The 19,717-nt window shown below is 40.6% G+C and overlaps 1 protein-coding gene across 7 annotated transcripts in view; it reads right to left on the bottom strand.

Moving 5' to 3' along the window:
* Positions 1-4,997: 4,997 nt before the first annotated feature.
* ELF2 (E74 like ETS transcription factor 2) overlaps positions 4,998-19,717 on the bottom strand; it is a 37,363-nt gene continuing 22,643 nt past the window's right edge. For all 7 annotated transcript variants that reach the window (XM_064450439.1, XM_064450438.1, XM_064450440.1 and 4 more), the window contains 6 exons: positions 15,728-15,841; positions 14,519-14,692; positions 12,326-12,412; positions 7,943-8,135; positions 7,195-7,548; positions 4,998-6,721 (listed from right to left, as the gene is read on the bottom strand). In XM_064450439.1, coding sequence (XP_064306509.1) covers positions 6,094-6,721; positions 7,195-7,548; positions 7,943-8,135; positions 12,326-12,412; positions 14,519-14,692; positions 15,728-15,841 — 1,550 coding nt within the window. In that variant the 3' untranslated portion in view covers positions 4,998-6,093. The remainder of the gene's footprint in view (positions 6,722-7,194; positions 7,549-7,942; positions 8,136-12,325; positions 12,413-14,518; positions 14,693-15,727; positions 15,842-19,717) is intronic.

The following is a 19,717-nucleotide window of genomic DNA, read 5'->3' as shown; positions in this document are numbered from 1 at the left end:
TGCTTCTCTTTTAGGGTTGTCTTCTCTTAGGATCTTCCCTCACAGAGTCTTTGCAAGGAGGCAAAATAATACAATTGCCCATCAGTGGAGGCATCTAGTCATCTGTAGTCAAACAATTCCTAAAGCAACACCACCACGTAGACCGATTAGATTGACTTATTCAGGGTACCATCTTATTGAGTCAATCGCTCATCTACCACAAAAAGGCACACCAGAAGCTGGAGTTTCCATTCAGGCCCTTCTGGCAGTTTCTAGAAGAAACTACACTTGCAGTAGAAAGCCATGACTTGAGAGCAAAGATAATACTATACTCAGATCTGTATTTAAAAAAAAAAGGAAAACACAAACCCCAAAACAACTGAAAAACCCACCACCAAAAAAGCCCTTATTTTCCTTTTTACTTTTGCATAAGCAGCTGCATTTTTCCTAAGGACAGCTGAGGGTGTCCATCGACGTGGTGTTGTTTCACCACTGCCAGGGCACAGAGCCATAGCACTGATTATGGCAGGCTTTGTTTACCAGCAGTAGCTGAACTATTGCAGATACAAAACTGCCACCATTGCTCTCACAGGGTGATGATAGTTGGTATCGGGATGATTCTTACACCATTGTACTCAGACCCTTGCTTTCAATATTAACTCTCCTACAAAAGAAACCAAATTGTGGAGAAACAGCATGATTTGTATGATACTGCCATCACTGCACAGCTCTTCTGAAGTGGAAAGGGCTGGGATTCTTATTTCAGCCTGGACACGTGACAGCAGATGTTCACTGCTTCATGTCCTTAAAGGGCAATTTTGAAGGTGATGGGAGGGCTGAATAACCAAGAAAAGGCTGGGGACTCTCCCCCTAACAAGGCAATTCTTAATATTATCATACTCAAGAAAATCATACAACCTTGCTACAGCACAACAGTGAACCCTTTCTGCTGTATTTTAATAAAAGGTAGACAAGATGCATAAATTAACTGGTAACTTCCCAATCCGCTTCACCCATTTATTCTAGTACTTGCTAGAAAATGTGTTTTGCAGACAGACTCCTTTGGAAAACTTAAGTGAAATAGTGCTCTTGCTTTGTTTTATTCAGCAAGAGGCCAGCCTGTAGCACCGAAATGCTTTTGCCTGCCATAAATATCAGTAAGTAAATATTTTTCACAGGAAGCAGCAGGAAGGCTTTTGATTTTTTTTCCTATGTAGCAGTATGACTCTTTCTTACAGTAAAAATGTCTTCAAAGCTCCTCTTGTGGCTGGCTGCCTTATAAGCACACCACGGCTTTAAAAAGTCTCAACAGATCCCTTGCTCTAATCTTGAAGAAAAGAGGCATTAGCTTTAGCAGTGATAGTTTTCCCTCACCCTCAAGCTAGCTGAAGGAAGAAATAACCCACTTCATTTGCTGAAAGGCAGAAGCTGTTGCAAGCTTATTAAAACACTCTCTCTCGAGAACAATTAGATCAGAATTAGTGTCACTTGGATCTTCTTCCCTTAATAAGCTTAATACCTGCTATTTGAACTATCTCTACAAGGCAGAAATTGATTTTAGCTTGTTCTGGCTGTGGCAATCTTGACGTGTAACTGAGATCCCTGCTGCATGTGTCACAGTGCCTAACAACTGAGGCTTCAGGCACCTCTCCACTTTCTCATCAACTCTTGACTGCCTCTGTCTTACTGATCCTTGATCTGCTGAGACATAATTCTCCAAAGTCCTAAAGTTGATCAAATCAGTTAGCAGATCATCCCATGAGCTCAGCCTTCCCTGCAGCACACTTTACCCGGACCACCTGAGTTGTGTCAAGACACAGAACCCTTTGCTAAGCAAGATGGTCTTTATCCAAATGAGAGTAACAAAACCAGTGGTCTGCGGGGTGGGATTCCCCTTTCAATTTTTCTTGCCACAACGCAGAAATTTTGATATTCAGGTCTTTATCCTGAGTTAAAACTCACAGTTAGATTTTTTTCCTGTGGATTACACAAGATTACCCCATCCCTCCTATGATTTACAATAGTAATTATTTGGAAAATTAAAGTGTTTGTATTTATAGCTGTAGAAGTCTCAATGCCTTCTGTATAAAGCATTCTCACTTCATACTAGAGTTTCATTCTACTCACACATCATGAAAAGTTACTACTTGCCATGGATGAGTTAAGCCTGGACTCTTCTACATGAGCCACCGGATTTAGACGTAAAAGCCAGTCCCGCTTTCACACATGGACAGAATGACAGGTTTTTCAACAGGATTGCAAAAGACTAGGACTACTGCTCAATACTAACTTCTTCAATGTTTTAGCGTCTCTTTGTCCATTTCAGATGTTACAAAACTGACCAAAGCTCCCTCATGCTGAGGTCACGTCCTCCAACACCACCAGTAAAAAGATTTCTTGCCCACGTAGTAATTATGTCAGCATAAAGCAGCATGTTGAAGAGCAAGCTCACAGAGACCTAGAGAATTATTTGAGATTTCCAGTTACAGGTAGGAATCTTGCCCCTCTGACACATAGCTGCAGAAACCCCCAGGGAGAGGCTACCCCTTTTAAGAGACGTGGCTTGTTACCTAGATTACATACCACCTCTGATGAACAAACAGATCTCAGAACAACTCAGAGGAACCACATGCACACAAAGCAATGCTGAAGAGCTGTGCTTAACCTGATATGCTGAAATCACTACCCAATGGTGACAAAAAGCCTGTCCGTACTTCTACCTAGCAGCTAAATTAAAAAAAGTGAGGAGTATAAAGGCATACATGGAAAAGTTAACAAAACGGGTCTTGTTTGAAACCAGGTTAAGTACCCTTTCCATTTCAGCTACAGCATATCCTCATAAAGACTGAGATTCTTGCAGCACTTAAACTTCTGATAAATGTCCTCTGGCACATGAGTAGCACGCGTGCTGCTCACCGGGTGGCCAGGGGAGAGAGCCAAAGGGCCATTGCCAGTTCTGTGGCAAGATGCAGCACCGATAGTAACAGCAGCGTCTCAAAGCATGGCTGTGAGCCACCTGTCTCACCAGTAGCAGAGCTGTGCACCTCCATTCCTTTCATTTTTGCCATTACACGATGAAGTCTTGGCTCTAACTTAGAGAAGGTCATCAGTTGGAGATCCTTATCTATTTCCAGGAAGATAGTTTGTCCCCATTTGACTTCCAGTGTATCTAAATTAGGTGGCAGAAAGGTCTTAACTACAAATACTCCAGAGATAGACATTTCGTGCTCGGAGATACAGCATCTCTTTTTTATAAATGATCAATTAACAGCCATTTAGAAAAGGACTTCTTACAGAAAAGACTTACAACTGTGAGGTTTAAAATACTATTACTTTTCTCTCTTGTCTTCTAGCTCCAATTTGTTCTACCTGCCTCTTCTCACACTGCTCCATTTCCCTTTACCCAGAACATTAGTGCCTCTCATACTACCAAATTAGTCATCCCATTGCCCAACTGCCCCATTACCTCCCTTTCTGTCCTGCCTCTTCCTTGGCAACATAAATCCTTTTCCTTCTACATTTCCTCCTGTGAAGGCATCTTTGTCCTCTACCCCAGGCCAGAAACACAGCTCATCTGTAAGAACCTTTGCTTCTTTGGGTTAACTGCTGGTGGAAGGGATTGCTGTCTTCTGCATCACACTTTTTTACCTGCTTCAGTTTCTTCATTCCTTTGTTCTTTAACTCTGCTTCCCTGCTTAGAGCATGAGACAGAAGCCCTTTTTCAGGAGACTTTCAAAGTTCCCCACAAGCTGGCCTGGCTGCATGGAGCTATTCCGACATTTCTTACCAGTCAAAGGAAAGAATGGGGATTACTGCTAGGACTATAGAGGTAACTCATTTTTCAGTATTAAAAGTTAAAGGGAAAAATAAACTCCAATATAAATATTTTATTTTGGTCTCCTTTAACATTACTGAAGACCTCAGTTCCAGATCTCTGTTAAAATTGCTCCTCCAGGAACGAAGTACTTAGATGGTCATTTAGACAGATTATTTCAAGATGACCTGAGTTCCTGCTCTGAAGACTTTCCGGGGCATCTCACTAGGAACTGAGGATGCCACTGGGCACCTGGCTACCTGCAAGCTGATGTGCTGCTTCTCCAGTAACCGTTGTAGTGCCAGTGTGGGCCCCATGAAAACAGGATAAGCTACCCTAAATCTATTTTAAGCCAAACTCTGGCATGTGGACTGCAACTATGGAGCAATTTGTGGACTGTGTTCTCACCCGAGCTTTACCCTGTAGTAAAGTATCATGACACCCATAACTACAGTGCATTTATAAATGGAAAACCAATTCAGATACTTACTTCATCCAGAAAAAGACCTCAAGTCATGTATTTGTGCGGAACCCAAAATAGTAATAGTTGGAAATGACAACAGCAATAACATGAGAAGGACCAGCAGTATAACTTAGTATTTCTCTTTTTTCACCATTTCTACCTACTAGTACTTTGTACTTGCCTCTGAGGTCATCAGAGAGATTAGTACACTAGAATAGCCACATCTGCTCACTCCTACCTTTCCTTTGCAGTGCAGCCGTAGGAAATTAAGGTGTAGCTGGAGGAATAGTTAGGTCATTCACAGAGCTCTAGAAGTTCTCAGAGTCATTTAAGCAACCCCTTTCTTCTTTGCATTACAACAACTGGGAGCGCACACAAAGTTATCACCTGTTAGACAGAGGGCAATAACTTCTTAAGCTACTCAAGCTATTCCATAGGCACTCATGTGATTAGCCACAATGCAAGAACACTGCGTAAGCTCATCGTCCTGAAAAAGTGTCAGAGAACTAGATCCCTCTCAGAAGTTACCTCAGCAACTAGCTCAAGCTCCTCAGATACTTCAATGAACAATATTTCAGTATACTGTATGGGAGAGTTGGTCAGCCGTTCAGAGTACCAGAGCAGTGAGGAGTTCCAAACTACCACACTGTATCAGCTCTCTTAGGCTGAATGCCTGAAGATTTCAAATAAGCATAAAAGAAGGTTAATAGGTTGAAAATAAAAAATAAAAAGCAGACCAAACACCATTAAATTTCGTTTCTATATTTCAGTAAAACCTACTTGAATACACTTTGAAACAAGAGTACAACAAAATAGAATATACTTCAAATGTTGAATATACAAACTATTATAGTTCATTCTGAACACTGGTACTTCCCTCTTAACTTCGACTAAAAAAAAATTTACAGGTTTAGAACTACCTGACAAAAAGCTCATGCTGGGTGTGACCTTTCAAGTGACAGAGTAGAGCTGAAACTGAAATGTATGCGGGGATGTCAAGGCTAGAGTGAGAGACACAGGCATGTTACAGCAGAAGGCGCAAAGCCTGCTGCTATTTTGTCCACAATTAAGAAATTTAGACAGACTTTTAACTACCATACAAAATATTTTACATGTAATTCTATAACAATACTGTGCTAGGTACAAGATTTTTAAAAAATTTGTTTTAATAAAAAAGCTTTACACAAACAAGCCATTAGCTTATTTCAAGACGATAACTGAAAATCAGTCTAAGGCTTTCATTTCGAATCTCCTTAAGCTGTATGATACAAAAATCCCTCTAGGTCTCTGTCTTCTTTTAGAAGCTCTTTAATCTTCTCCTTTATTTCACATTCTACAAGACCTAGTAGCAGAGTTTTTCACATAGCACCAGTTGAATACTGTGGTCACACAGTAATAATTGCTGGTATGCATATAAAATGCATCAAATTTGCCACTTGTAACAATGAGACTTTCCTCTCCCCCTGAAAACTGAAAACCAAGGCAAACCTCTCACACAACTCTCTTTTAGTGTTCCAGGTCTTAGTGTAATTTGGTAACAGGTAACGTAGTGAACTGTTTGGTCCCTTTTCAGTCCCTCTATCTTTCCTTCTCCATAGGTTCAGCTGTCTCCCAACTGGAAGAGGCAGTTTTTGTCAGCACATCAATGTGGTTCAATTCCCACTGAAACATGGGAAAATAAATTTTTTTCCAGTATATCTTCAACATATGCATGTTTATTAACATTTCAGAACTCTCCTTTTCGACTTGGTGATCGCATCCACTTCCCTCCCCCAATTCTGTCAGTATATTCAAAACCGTAACAGTCTAGAAGTCCATGCTGGAAGCAACCTACTCTTCATTTCTCGCACGTTATGATTCCTTCTGTTTTCATTGTTACGGGAAGGGCAATAGCTGAGGGTGTGCTAACTACTACTACGTGGGTCACAGTCTTGCTCCCATCTGCTGGCTTCTCTTCTTTTACCAGCTGCAGTGTTTTCACTTCACATTCCTGTTTTAAAGCCGCTGTGTCTGATTTAACTTCTGGACTTTTTATAACTGCACTAATCACCCTGGGAGGAGTCTGGCCAGATGCCTGCTGAGCAGGCACTGATAGTCTCATTACTGGTGTCCCATGAGCTATAGACACTGGGGTTAGTGCTCTAACAGCCAGTGGGGTTCCCACTATGTTAATACTTCCTGACCCCGACAGGCCCGTTTTTGTTTGTAACTGACACTGCGTGAGTTGCGTGGCAGGGATGGTAATGATTTTGGCAGGCTGCATTGTGATTTTGTCTCTGTTTTCCGCAGAGGTTGGCATCACAGTAGGAATTGTCTGGATTACTACCTTTGGAGTTGTTGCTGTGGTTGGACTTGTGTTGGTTATTAACGGCGACCCTGCGTTTACCGACTGTACTGCCACAGTTGAGATTTTCTGTCCCAGAGAGGTCATTACAACAGGCACTTGCATTGCCACACGTACAGTCCTGCAACATAAAGATGTGTGCGTTTAAGCCAAAACACAGGGGACCATTAGAGATGGCAACGGGATATACAAATCAAGGATTTACAAAATTTTTTAATTAGTTCTTCGGGGGGGGGGGAGGGGAGGAAGAGGAAAAAAGAAAATAAACCACCAAAACAAACAACCAAACACAGAAACAAAAACCGAAACCTTTTCCATATCTAGCAATTTGGAAATTAAGCAGCATTCATATCTCTCTTTTCCCCTCCCTCTCTCTACATAATTTAAAATATACGTGAGGGCAAACGTATTGACAGTTGGCTCTGATCTTATAAATCAGACTTTCATAGTATTCTACCATGTTACACTGCTGCTCGCAAATCAGAAATTATTTCCAACATTTCAAACATACAATGGGAAACTATAAGATAGCTTCCTAACCAAAAAATTGCTTGTCGTTAGCGAATGACAAGCTCAAGCCACATTAATACATACCTGGGAGCTGTCGTTGCTGGGACAGTAGTAGTGGTAGTTGAGGGACGAGATGACGATGTGTCATGCGCTGGTGAGGCAATATTCACAACTCTGGTGACTGCTTTTTCTGTTCTAGTACAGCTTAACTGAGACGAATTTTTTCCTCCACGTGCAGAGGTTGCTGCTTTTAAAAGGTTTTCTGCAGATAAAGACACTCTTTCCAATGACTTTTCATCTGTAGGCATTGACAAATCTTCACTGCAGGACTCGCTTTTGTCATCATCTATGACAACTATATTTTTTGGCATCTCCTTAAACTGATATACAAGCCTCTGTCCCTCAACTTTCGCAAGGATTCCTCTTTGATAGTAGTATCTGCAAGAAAAGTACAATGAAGTAGTAACCAACATAGTGACAGATTTTTTTTTAAAAAAACTCATTCTACACTAACAAGAAAATCTGAAGTAACCACAGTAAAACCTACCATGTGAGAAGGTTACGGAAAGAAGCTGGCAGAGCATACTGGCAAAGTATCTGAAGGATCTAGTTGAAAATCATCTGACCTTTTAAATACATACTTCAGGAATTAAATTGCAAATTAACTGGAAACATAAAAAGCAATAGGAACTGCCAGACTGTTACTTTTGAACAGCTAAGTCAGCAAGAGGGAAAAGCTTTTAAAATTACAGAACTATTATACTTCTATAGGCAAAATTAAGAATCAGATTCAAATTTATAGCAGATAACGTAAAGACAGAAGAGTTTTTACCTCAGAGCTCTTCCCATAGTCTCATAGTTCATGTCAGGTTTGTTTTTGTGTTTTCCCCACAGTTTGGAGACAGCTTTTGAGTCCACAAGTTTGAAGATTCCCTTCTCTCGCTGAGTCCATTTAATGTATCGAGGACAAGTATTTTTGTCCTGGAGAAGGTCCAGAAGAAACTCCCATAAGTATGTTGTATTCCCTATAATCAGAAAGTGTTTAAGTATTAGAAGCCCACTTTTGAAGATAACAGAAAGTTCTCCATATATAGGTAACTCTGAGCGACCTGCATTACAAGCAAATGTTACACAGAGGATGGGATGTAACGTAACCTGCACACATGCAGTTGTTCAGTTTAGTAAAGCTTCCATGCATATTTACATCCTGAAAAGAGCTAATCCAAGTGATGTGCTATATAGCACAGGAGCCTGTTCAATCCAGCACCCATTCTCTCCTCTTGAAAAAGCGTGGGAGGGTGTTCCAAATCTCTACAACCTACATCTGTTCAGCAGAGGAAGGACGAGAGCTCAGAATTTTCTTCTCACATTTGCTTAAACAGGGAATGGAAACGCCAGTGCTATTTTATGGCACTGAAGGACAGGAGGATATACATTTTTAAAAGGCATACAACCTTCGATAACAAGCAATCTCAGTTGTGCTTAAGTTTGTAATGTAACGTCCTGTCCAGGATCTGGGGCTCTCACCCATTGGTGACAGACCCTTCCCAAATGTATGTTGCAGAGTGATTGACATGCTTCTGGGTACAAAGCCCATCCAACTTCTTGCTACAAGTATTCATCTGGCAGAAATTCCACGTACCGTTCTGTAATTAGGAGGATATAGAATGAAGTCAGCCTAGAGAAAAATTGAATGTACTTCTCAAGTATTCAAGAGGTGTACCATTTCCACTGGAGGAGCCCCAAGATAGGGTTCATGACAGTGACTATCAGGATGGCATAAAACATAACATGAGGCTTGTCTGCACTCTGACCACACCCTTTGCATCCGAGAAAAGGGGAAGATAAGCAGAAGGAAAAAAACCAGCTCCCATTCCAATTTGTACAGCTCCTCAAGTTCTCAGAATGGAGAACTAAGACAGAGATGTAAGAATAATCACCTCAGAATGTTAATCCTAATTCTTCACTTGATCACACTTCCGGGGGTGACATGGGCCAAATAAAAATATATTACAATATTTATTTAGTGAAAAAAGGTCATGAAGTCCTGAGATTTAGCAGCCCAGCATAGCGCTTGTTTTGCCATGCTGAAGGCAATTAAGATACATTAAGGCACATTAAAGACCACTGTTGCAGACTCCAAGAAGTTAGTTATCTTTGAAAAACCTCAAAGGGTAAAAGAAAACAGTTTCCATCTTCTGGAAGACCAGCTCTTAGAGAATAGATGTATTTTACCACATGCTCCAATAAACAGCAGGTACTGAATCAAGAGCTACCAAAATGCAGCATCCACTGGATTTCAGACACATTCAGATAGGACCTATATGAGGAAAGAGTCAACAGGAGAACTCAAGAATCATGAAATCATCTTAGATTTTAGGGAACTAATCCTTTTTTATTTTTTTTCTTTACCTCCTCAGAAATAGAATTTCTGGGTCCACCGCCAAATGCTGTAGGTCTGCAACAGATTCTTTGCAAAAATGTAATTTGGCTTCAATATTAGCAAGTAAACAGGAACTTCAAGAGAAATCAGTCCTAAAAGTACCCGATTTTTCTGCAGGAACAGTGCTGCTGACTCAGAAGTTTTCTTCATTCCCTCATACTCTATATCAGCCTAAAGAACAACTTTTTTTTTTTTTTTCCACAGGAGGTCTATGCAATATCTATACTATTCGTAAGCCACCTACTATTGCCAGTAAGACCCAGAGATATTTCGGGTGGGCTGTTTGTGTCAGCTATAGGTCCTACGCATTTAACACAAAAAGCTTATTTTAGAAATGTTTAATACAATTTTGAACCATTTTAAACTCTTTCTCCTTAGAACCAGACCTTCCTAATACTATGAATCCATGCTTGCAGACTCCTGAGGAAGACAGAGACATGGCTGTAAAACTTACTATATGAACAGGTTTACATATGTGCCACTCTTAAGCATCCCTGAGTCCAGACTGGTAGACAAACATATTCTCCACCTTGGTAGGAAGACAGAACCCGTATTTAATAGCATACAGCTCTCATCTCCACTCCTGAGAGGTCTCACACTAACCAGTACTGCAAGCAGCCACGGAGCTAAACATTATTATTACCTATCTTACCTTCAGTAGAGTAGATTTTGCACAATGAAAGAAATTTTTGTGGCTAGCAGACTATTACAGCTGCCAGTTTCTTAAGTTAGCTGTCCTCTCAAATAGAAGGTTTAATGGCCAGAAAATATGTGAATGATACAAGGCATTGTGTGTATCAATGAACTGTCATATTGGTACCAGCATCTATTGAGAGGCTCAAAGCCAGTTTTGCTCCCTCCAACTGCCTACACTTTAAAAAGAGTATTTATGCAAATGAAAACCAAAATATGGAAAGAGAAACCATGCCCAAACTGCCAATCCTCTATGTGAGGACAAAAAAACCCCAAACAACTACTATCTCACTTTAGGAAAAAATATTGTCTCCAATTCTTCCTGTATACTAAACTAAAGAGCACAATTACATCAAATTTACAGCTGCTTCACTTTGCACCAGAAGGTATGAGGAACGTACAATGGAAAGAGGACCTACGTGGACAACAAGCAATCCCCTTTCCAAAAGTGCACAACCATCTGTCCTCCTCCACTGTGACTTAACTCTGCTGACAGTACTGAGTCCTAGGAATAATTCCTGGTTTTCCAAAAACACGCTGCATGTAAAATAGCCTATATTTGCAAGTAATTTTTTAAAGTAAATAACAAAAAATAAATCCAGTAACAAAATATTTTGCAGGACATCAAGTTAGCCCACATTAAGAAAAAAAAATTATTTTACACCAATTGTAGTGTCAAATATGGAATGAGATACCTTGTGAGAACGAGAGACATAAGTATTGATTGCATTATGAGGGTCCACAGAAATTTAAAACAAAACCAAACAACAGCAACCAAAGCAGTACCATCTCCCACTTCATAAAACAAACAGCTATGAAGTGAAATCACCAGTACAGACGAAAACTAGAAGGGACAGAAATACAGGCCTCCTTTCTCAAAAGTTATCTGTGCAGCAACCTAGGAGCTCGGACATTTTACGAGTACTATTCAGATAATGGAAAGCTGTAATAGTGAAGTCAGAGTTGGAAAGAAAGCTAAGAAGGCTTTAAGAATACTCAAACAACAAAAAAACATTAAACAAGATGTACTTTTAAGTACAGCAAATGCAAAATCTTGTGATCTTCAATCTTCATTGAGGTCCACTGCTACACCCTAATCCAAAGACAGAAACAGTGGCCACTGCAGGGAAGTTCAATTACTGTTTGTGCTGGTTTTCATGAGCTAACATCTGCACGACATCAGTCCCATTCTTCCTTTCCCTACTGACAAATGTGACAACTCAAGAGCTGCATCCAGGTAAGAAATCTTGCTTTCAAACAAATCCCAAAATAACAGTGGCGCTGACCACTGCACTCTCTTTCAGCTAGCATGCTGCCACTGAAAGTCACTGAACTTTGTTTCTCCTAGCCATAGTAACATCTCCAAACAGCTTTCAGTGCAGTAAGTGGGGAAGAGATCCACATTTTTCACCTACAACCAGGGGAAGAGCTGACACGCTGTACACTGACTCAAAGGTAACCTGTGAGCAAATGCCCTAGTCTGTCTCCCTGCTGTGTGAATAGCAGGGGCTTGGAGCCCAAGAAAGGACCTACTATTTATCAGGAGAAACATTAGGGAAGTATGACTCTTCTGCACAAAATCCCTCAGTCAACCAGTAAAGAAACACATCATCTGTTCTTCCCCTTATGCCAAACTGAATCTGTTAGTCAAGCAATATACTCACACTGAAGTTTGTGAATCAACTAAGAAACCATATTTTCAACCATCACCATTACAAACACTCGTAAGCTGCTCCTACTTGAGAACAAACCTGTCAGCAGCAGCTTAACAAATTATGTGTCTAGCAGTAAGATAACACACAACACAAAAGACAGCATGAGTCAATAAACAGAAAGCAAAGCAAATAAAAAATGAGAAAGCCTATTATCTGCAGAGTGTATCACAGGGCACTTCTAAAGCAGTTCCACACATCCTTCTGCTAGATCTTGTACAAATTTGAAGGCATTGAATTAAATTAAAACTCTAATGAAGTCAGTACAAACTTGTCCACCAAACTTAAAGATCTGTGTATTTCCTGTGACAGATATACTACATATCTACTGCATAATCTTAAAGACTCGATAAATGGAAAAACATACCTTTGCCTTCTCTAGGTTTCTTCTTTATACCTAGATCTGGAGACCCATCAGATATAGCCGATTGTTGGGTCTTCGGTTTACGGCCAGCTGCACATAAAAAAAAGGGAGAAAAAGGTATTAATCATATGCAGAAGACAAGCATTTTATAGTTTGTCTTTGCTGAAAGAAGCAGTTCATCTATTTTTTTCCCCTACAATTTCCTTCCTACAGGTATGGATTAACTTAAACTCTTAGATTACTGCACATCCAGTGTAATTTTCATTTGGTTGCTTATTTCATAAACCAATTTAACTCCATTTCAGACAAGTTAATGACAGGTAAGGTAAGCACCAAATGTATAAAGTACAACTTCAATTTATTTGCACTCTTTTAGTCCAGCATCTGTTTTACTCTGAAATGTGTTGTTTCTTCTGCTTTGTTTTTGGTATTCTAGTACGGGTGTTGAGGAAAGCATCAGTTTTCCTAAGAAATTTTACTACCAAACTCATAAACATTCATTTCCACCTTGCACCTGTCCGTTGAAAGCTATAGATAAAAAGCTTCCACTCAGCACACAAATGGTGCCGCACAGGATTCACATGCGGCAGAGCACAAAGATGGCTACAAACAGCCCCGGCAGTCTCAGCAATGCAGGACAGCTCTGGGCAGTGCCAGAAGCCTACCTGCGCCACTCGGGGCTGCCCACACTCGGGGCTGCCCACACTCGGGGCTGCCCACACTCGGGGCTGCCCACACTCGGGGCTGCCCACACTCGGGGCTGCCCACACTCGGGGCTGCCCACACTCGGGGCTGCCCACACTCGGGGCTGCCCACACTCGGGGCTGCCCACACTCGGGGCTGCCCACACTCGGGGCTGCCCGGAGGCTTAGGAGGGGACTCCTCAGCAGGTGGCAGGCTTAGAGCAGCTTACATTCTGGTGCCAGGGAAATCCTCTCCCAGCAAGGCCTGCAGCTTCTTCATCTTTTCACACTTCAGCAACCTTTTTACTCAAGGTAAACAGGCCCAAGCAGGGAAGAGGATCATACCCCATGGCAGCAGGCTGACAACGGTCCACACTCCTGCCTTCAGTTAAAGGCAAGCAGCAATGATTAACTCTCCTACCTCCAGGCACAAGAGCATTAACTTTAGCTGATGAGTAATGTTCTTCATTAAACTCTGAATTTCAAAAGGCATTAATTATGAAGATCAAAAGTTATGGCTCTGTAACTATGGCTGAATGACCTTACATGCTTAAGAGCAGGGATTTGGACTCTGTAATAGGAAAAAAATATTTACAAAATAACTTCCATAGAATTTCAGAACTTCCTGAGCACAGCCCTGTAACACAATCTAACCAGTAATGACTGCTCAAACAGACCGTGGAATATAAAGAAATAGTTAAAATCCAGTGTACGACTACAGCTATGGAAGAGCTTTAATCATAATTTTCTTGCTTATGTAACTTACAGTAGAGTTAGTTATGTTATGTGTGTTTTTATTAAATCTAAAACTCATAGATCTTAGATTTATATCCCTTTAACATTACATTGCATTTTTTTTCCCCCTAAACTACAAGTAAATATTCCATCTTAGCATCTCTGGAAGTTATAATAAAACAATATTCCTATAGTTATGTGAATTGTATTGATGCCTGTAAGAAAGCTGCTAGAACACAGAGAAACCTCACCAGGTGCCAACATCTCATTTGATAGCTGAATGTTCTGAATAGTTTCTCCTCCAAGACATGCCAACCAGACAAACACGATACTTCACTCACAAGGAAGATCTTGTACTGATTTTGTGAGCTGATTTATGGTTTTGTAAGTTAGTATTTACCCTGCTGTTTCATTGGAAAAGAACCGCTAGTCTACCCACTCTCCAAGTTTATCCATATTTCAGACACCAATGGTTACCCACACAAGTCCTCCTCAAATCCTTCTCTACCCTTCCTCCACTTCATAAACTGTGCTTAAAAACCACCACAACAAAGACATAATTTTCCATTATGGCTTGGCAAAGCCCATTCTCTTGCTACTTTTTTTCTTTTTGCAGACTCATTTTCTAAGAACTTCCATTTCAGACTCTAATCAGTCTGATTATATGAGCAGAGAAATCAGATTATCTAACCTACTTCCACCAGTATCAACTGTACCATCTGCAGCAGTGAACATCAGAAATAATTCTAAGATTGCTCCTAGGAAGAGCCATATATACCTTTTTTCTTTTTCATTGGTTCATGAATATCAGGGGAAGTTGGAACAGGAGATGCATCCATTGGTTCAGATTCCTCCGTTGATACCTCCACCACAGTTTCTGTGATCACGTCAGGTCTCATGGCCGCATGGATAAATTCTGGGGTTGACACACAAGGAGGGACAAACACTTCCACTATGAGGAAAGAAAAAAAAAAAAAAAAAAAGGAAGAGAAAAGGTTTTCTGATGAGATTTCTACCTGATTATTCTAATGTATCTTACCGGACATTATTTTAAACAAAGCAAATGCAATAGTATAGCAAGATTCTGCTCCAACAACCTGTCACCTAGAAAAATCAACCCCATTCCCCAAAACATGCACACTTGCCAGTATTCTTAGGCATAAGGCAAGTATCACACCAATATTCTTTAGACCTAAACTCAACTTTAAATGAAACACATTAGAGCTTAATCTTTGGTCCTTATTCCAGTCTCCATTTCCTGTTTTGTAGCTTTTGGGTTTCAGTTTGACTATTATTTCATCCAACATATATTAAGTAACTTAAGAAGGGACATCAGGTTAAAGTAATCATCAACATGAAGTTTGGGGTTTTTAAACTGATAGCACTTTGCAACACAGTGTATTCAGATATTCTTTCTAAAATAGAAAAATAGATAAAAATACTTTTCCTTTAAAATAACTCTTTATTTTAGCATTTTAGAATGTCAAATTCGCAGAACCACAGAATAGCTGATGCTGGAGGGGACCTCTGGAAGGCATCTGGTCCCAACCCAGGGCTCAGGCAGGGCCACCTAGAACCAGTTGTACAGGATCATGTCCAGACAGTTGCTGAATATCTCCAGGATAGAGAGCCCACAGCCTCTCTGGGCAACCTGTGCCCACTCACACAGCCGAGTGTGGGGTCGCTCACCCGCACAGTGAAAAAGTATTTCTGATGTTCAGACAGAAAAGCTTATTTTAAATGTGTCACTACCCAAGGATCTCTACCCAACAACCTCTCTCAGATAAATGTTTAATTTATAAGTATGCTTGTTAGAGGGTGAAGAAATAATGTAAAACCTCAAACAAATCAGCAGTTTTTAAATAAGCAAACAAATATTTTAAACAGCATAAAGTTCTCCACAGAAACAGGTTTCCCAATTTGCTTGTTTCACTAATTAGTGGAAGAACAGAAATGGCTCACGGAGCAGAAACTGTGGCAGACATACCAGGACTCCTGGCATCTCTCAAGCAAGTAGGAGACTCCATATGAAGCAAGGCCTCCGCAGCTTCAATTGTCTTATCCGTGCAGTGTACATTACTTCCATGAACCGATGCTTCCACTGCAGAAGGATAAAAAAAATTAATGAGAACAGTTGATTACATATAAAAGTCCACGTGTATCGCTGTACAACTGCACTACTCAATCTTAAACATGAAAATCCCAAAATTGTCAGGTGTCTTATACGTTCCTCTCAACAGAAATGTTTAGGGAAGGCACAACACAAGCAGAACCTACACTGTCACTTCTTAGATTATATTTCTGGTTCACAACCAAGCTACTCATTTCTATGAGGTGTTCAAGACCTTACAGGAACAGACTTCTGGGATTTGTCTTCTGCCTTCAAGTTAACCAGAACAAATGAAATTGTAATGAGGATGGTTACAAACTAACACAGCAGAGCAGGAAAGTAGTACCATCTCGAACTATTATTCCATTAAAATCTAAAGGTCACCTCTCTTCATACATTCAGTCTATCTGGATAAATATATATATATAAACATAAGATTAGTTTGCAAAACAGATACATCCAGTTTCATTTTCTTCCACTAAAAATATCTGTGAGGTGGGTTTAGCAAGCTTGGTTGTTTAAAAAAAAAAAACAAAACACACAGCATAACAAACAAGTATGCAGGTTTTGTTTTGGGTTTTTTTTTAAACAATAAGAGAAGAAGCTAAAGTTTTCATAAAGTTTCAGGATTTGAAACAGAGATAACTAAGTAATTAATCAAAAGTAATTTAAGTTAACCTCAAGAGAGCACATTTAAGTTTGATACAGCACAGACCACAGCAACACTAAAAAAAAAACACCCCAACTTATCAATTAAAACTACAATCCTATTCACAGCCAACTCTACACTCCTCACCCTTGCAAATGTTTTTAAAAGCAGCGACTGCGGAAACACCTGTTGCACATCATCCACACTCTCCAGTGTACTCTCCAGCCAGTACACCAGCTCTCCCCAGTTGCTCTTTCCATTTATGGCCATCTGCTCAAAGCCAAACCACTCCAGCGAGGCAGCCGGCAGCCCAGGAAATCTATCTTTAGCGTAAGCAGGGTCACCTATCCCCAGCGTCAGAGAACTAAAGAGGATTCAGTAATAATTCTCTACAAGAACTCCAGGGCATCTATCCTGTTACTGAAAACATCTAAGAAACAGCCTGAGGCTTCTTTAGTGAAAAGCAGGGAAAATATTGCTAGCATTGCTTCTGACTTAACAAAACAGCAGACACAAACAGATCCACATGGATACACATGTAGGGAAAAAACCTTCCAGCATGTTGCAGTTTATTTAAGCATAAGAATTAAAAACCTGAAAATCCTACTAACCAGCAGACTAAACATATATACCAGAAGCTGAAAGTGAACAAAATCTGGAAGATGCACAAATGCAAAATTCTGGGCCACTGAAAGGTCTTGCTGAACCAGCCCGGCAGCCCACCTGCTGGAAGGCTAGATGCTGGGATTCCCACCACAGCCCTTTCCTGGGAAGCTATTTAAGGGGCTTAATCTTTTGGAATAGCAGATGCCTGATAAAGCTGACATTCCACCACCGCTTCACCCCAGGCTGTGAACAATAAAAGCCTACCTAAGAGCACAGAAACTCACACTAGAGGAAAGGGTCTCTATTTCATCCTCTGTCCCTTGGATTATCAGTGGCAATCAGCAAGAGCTTTGCACCCTGAGCCCTTTTCCCGCTGCAGGTCCTGGCTGCTCCCCACACCCAGGCAAGCTGCTGTTCCTTTCCCAAGCAGCAATTTGGGGGTGTCCCGAGTTGAAGGCTGAACACATGCACTGAAGCTGAGTGGCCCTGCAGGAAACCCTCTACCCAAATAGTCGTCTTTCTCAAGATAAGCTTCAGTTGCACAGAAATTGATGACTAAGTTTCCCCTCTACTACTGGGTAAGACTTTCCACTGATCATCGGAATACAGGAACAATATTCAGCTAGTCACTATAAATGTATCCATTCTACACCAATACCGAAATCAGAAAGTCCAAATCAGCATTTAAGATATTATTATTATTATTATTATAAAGCATGAAAAAAAGATCTAAAGCAGGTCAGCAAAGCTTTTCCACCAACCCCTCTGCCTCCCCTGCAGCAAAGTGATGTACAATTTTAATTTCTGTTTCTGCTGGCTACCATTTTTGGGACAACTAGTTAGCTTACTCCTGTGCAGGTATATCAGGTTCAGTATATAAAGGACTTCTACACAGAAATTCAAACAGTTGCCAAATTTCAATTGCAAGAGAGTACTGAATTAGCTTATTAAAGTAATTACTCCTAAATGCTTAAAAGCATACAACATTTTCCTACTTTTTATATCCAAAGTCCTTCCTATAGGGAACAGTTTACATGCTGCACTACAAGTAAGAGGTACTTAGCAGAGAGCAGGAACGAGGCAAAAAAGATAGCTGAAAACCACCTTTGTACTTTTCCATTATTACGGCATTCTGCTGAGGGGCCAGAGTGCAGAGAAAGGAGACGCAACCCCCCCGCCCCTGCACTAGGGACTGAGGCTGCAACACCTTAACAGCAGAGCAGAGGAGCCACCCAACCTCTGCCCTTAAGCAACCCTTCCATTTCCAATGAAAATAGCACTGCCTACTACTCAAAAGCCTCCGACGTTTGAAAACACACACTTCAGAAATGTTTTTCCACCATGTGTTACTTAGAACTCCACTAAAATTGCCGCCTGAAAAACATCAAGCAAAAAATAGTAACACTTCTGGCTTTGGCTGCAACAACACACATGCTGTCTGTCTATCATGGCAGTTAACAAACTAACTTAACATCGCCAAAAAGACATCTATTAAAATACTTACTAAAATGACTGCTATTACCAAGTTTGAAGTCTTCTCAGCTAGCTACATTCTCCTTTAGACAGTCCGTGGTTTAGCGTTTGTCTACTCAGCGAGCATTAGGAGTTTTTGGTTGTGCTCAGGCAACCTTACTGCATCAACACACTTGAAAGGGAAAAGTGCAAATTTGTATCTCGACACAAATTTTACATAAAACGTCCTTTTGCCACACTAGAAAACATCTAATAGAAGACAGCAAGTCAGAGCACTTGGTCAGGAAACATGATGCTGATGAAAAATACAGCTAGAAGAGATATCCCCAGACATGAAGTGGGGGAACAGGTTCTCTCAGAGAGGGGACGGGACAAGGGAAAGCCAGGCAGCTGTTCTTGCAGATGACTAGATCAAGTGTCACCAACTAAACTACATTTGTATCGCAACATTTGGTAGCTCTTCTCACAATAAAGACCACAGCCTACTCCAAAGGAGTAGCATTCCGCAATAAAAAAGCCAACTTCAGTCAAAAGCCACCACCACAGAAAATCACTGGCTATTATTTACTGTGCGGTACCTTTCAGGCTTGTACAGCTTGTGCCATATGAGCATACATCGTCACAGCAACCCTAACCGTCTCTCAGTACATCCAAGTTTGCGATGCGCAAGCATGGTATCAGAGCGGGCAGAAAAATTTCTAACCAAAGAACATGTGTGACCCGTTTCTTTAAAAATGCCTGATTCACAAATTTTCTGTTATATTTATACTATTAAATATGCAGCACTGTGCACATATACAAGGCTCCCAAAGCTAAAATAGACTGTACTGCTTGAGTAAGCAACTCAAGAGGTAGCTCCGTTACCTTATATACTCATTACAGGTAGTATATCACTTGCCCAAATGAAGCGAAGTGGTTTACACGGATGGAAGTAAATTTTCCAGGCTTTGGTAGCTGAGGGACAAGAGAACTGGCATTTACCAATCTACAACACATCAGGGCTAACACCAGCACATATCTTTCCTTCTTTAAAAACAAATCTCATCCTACTGCTTTTATGAAGAAATCTGATTCCTTGGCACTTCATTTTAAAATACTTCATTAAAAAAAGCTTCTGGTCTGTTTTCAGGGAAAAAAAA

The sequence above is a fragment of the Phalacrocorax carbo genome, chromosome 4, assembly GCF_963921805.1.
Source record: "Phalacrocorax carbo chromosome 4, bPhaCar2.1, whole genome shotgun sequence".
In the NCBI taxonomy this organism is placed as follows: domain Eukaryota; kingdom Metazoa; phylum Chordata; class Aves; order Suliformes; family Phalacrocoracidae; genus Phalacrocorax; species Phalacrocorax carbo.
This window is presented reverse-complemented; position numbering and strand designations above follow the sequence as displayed.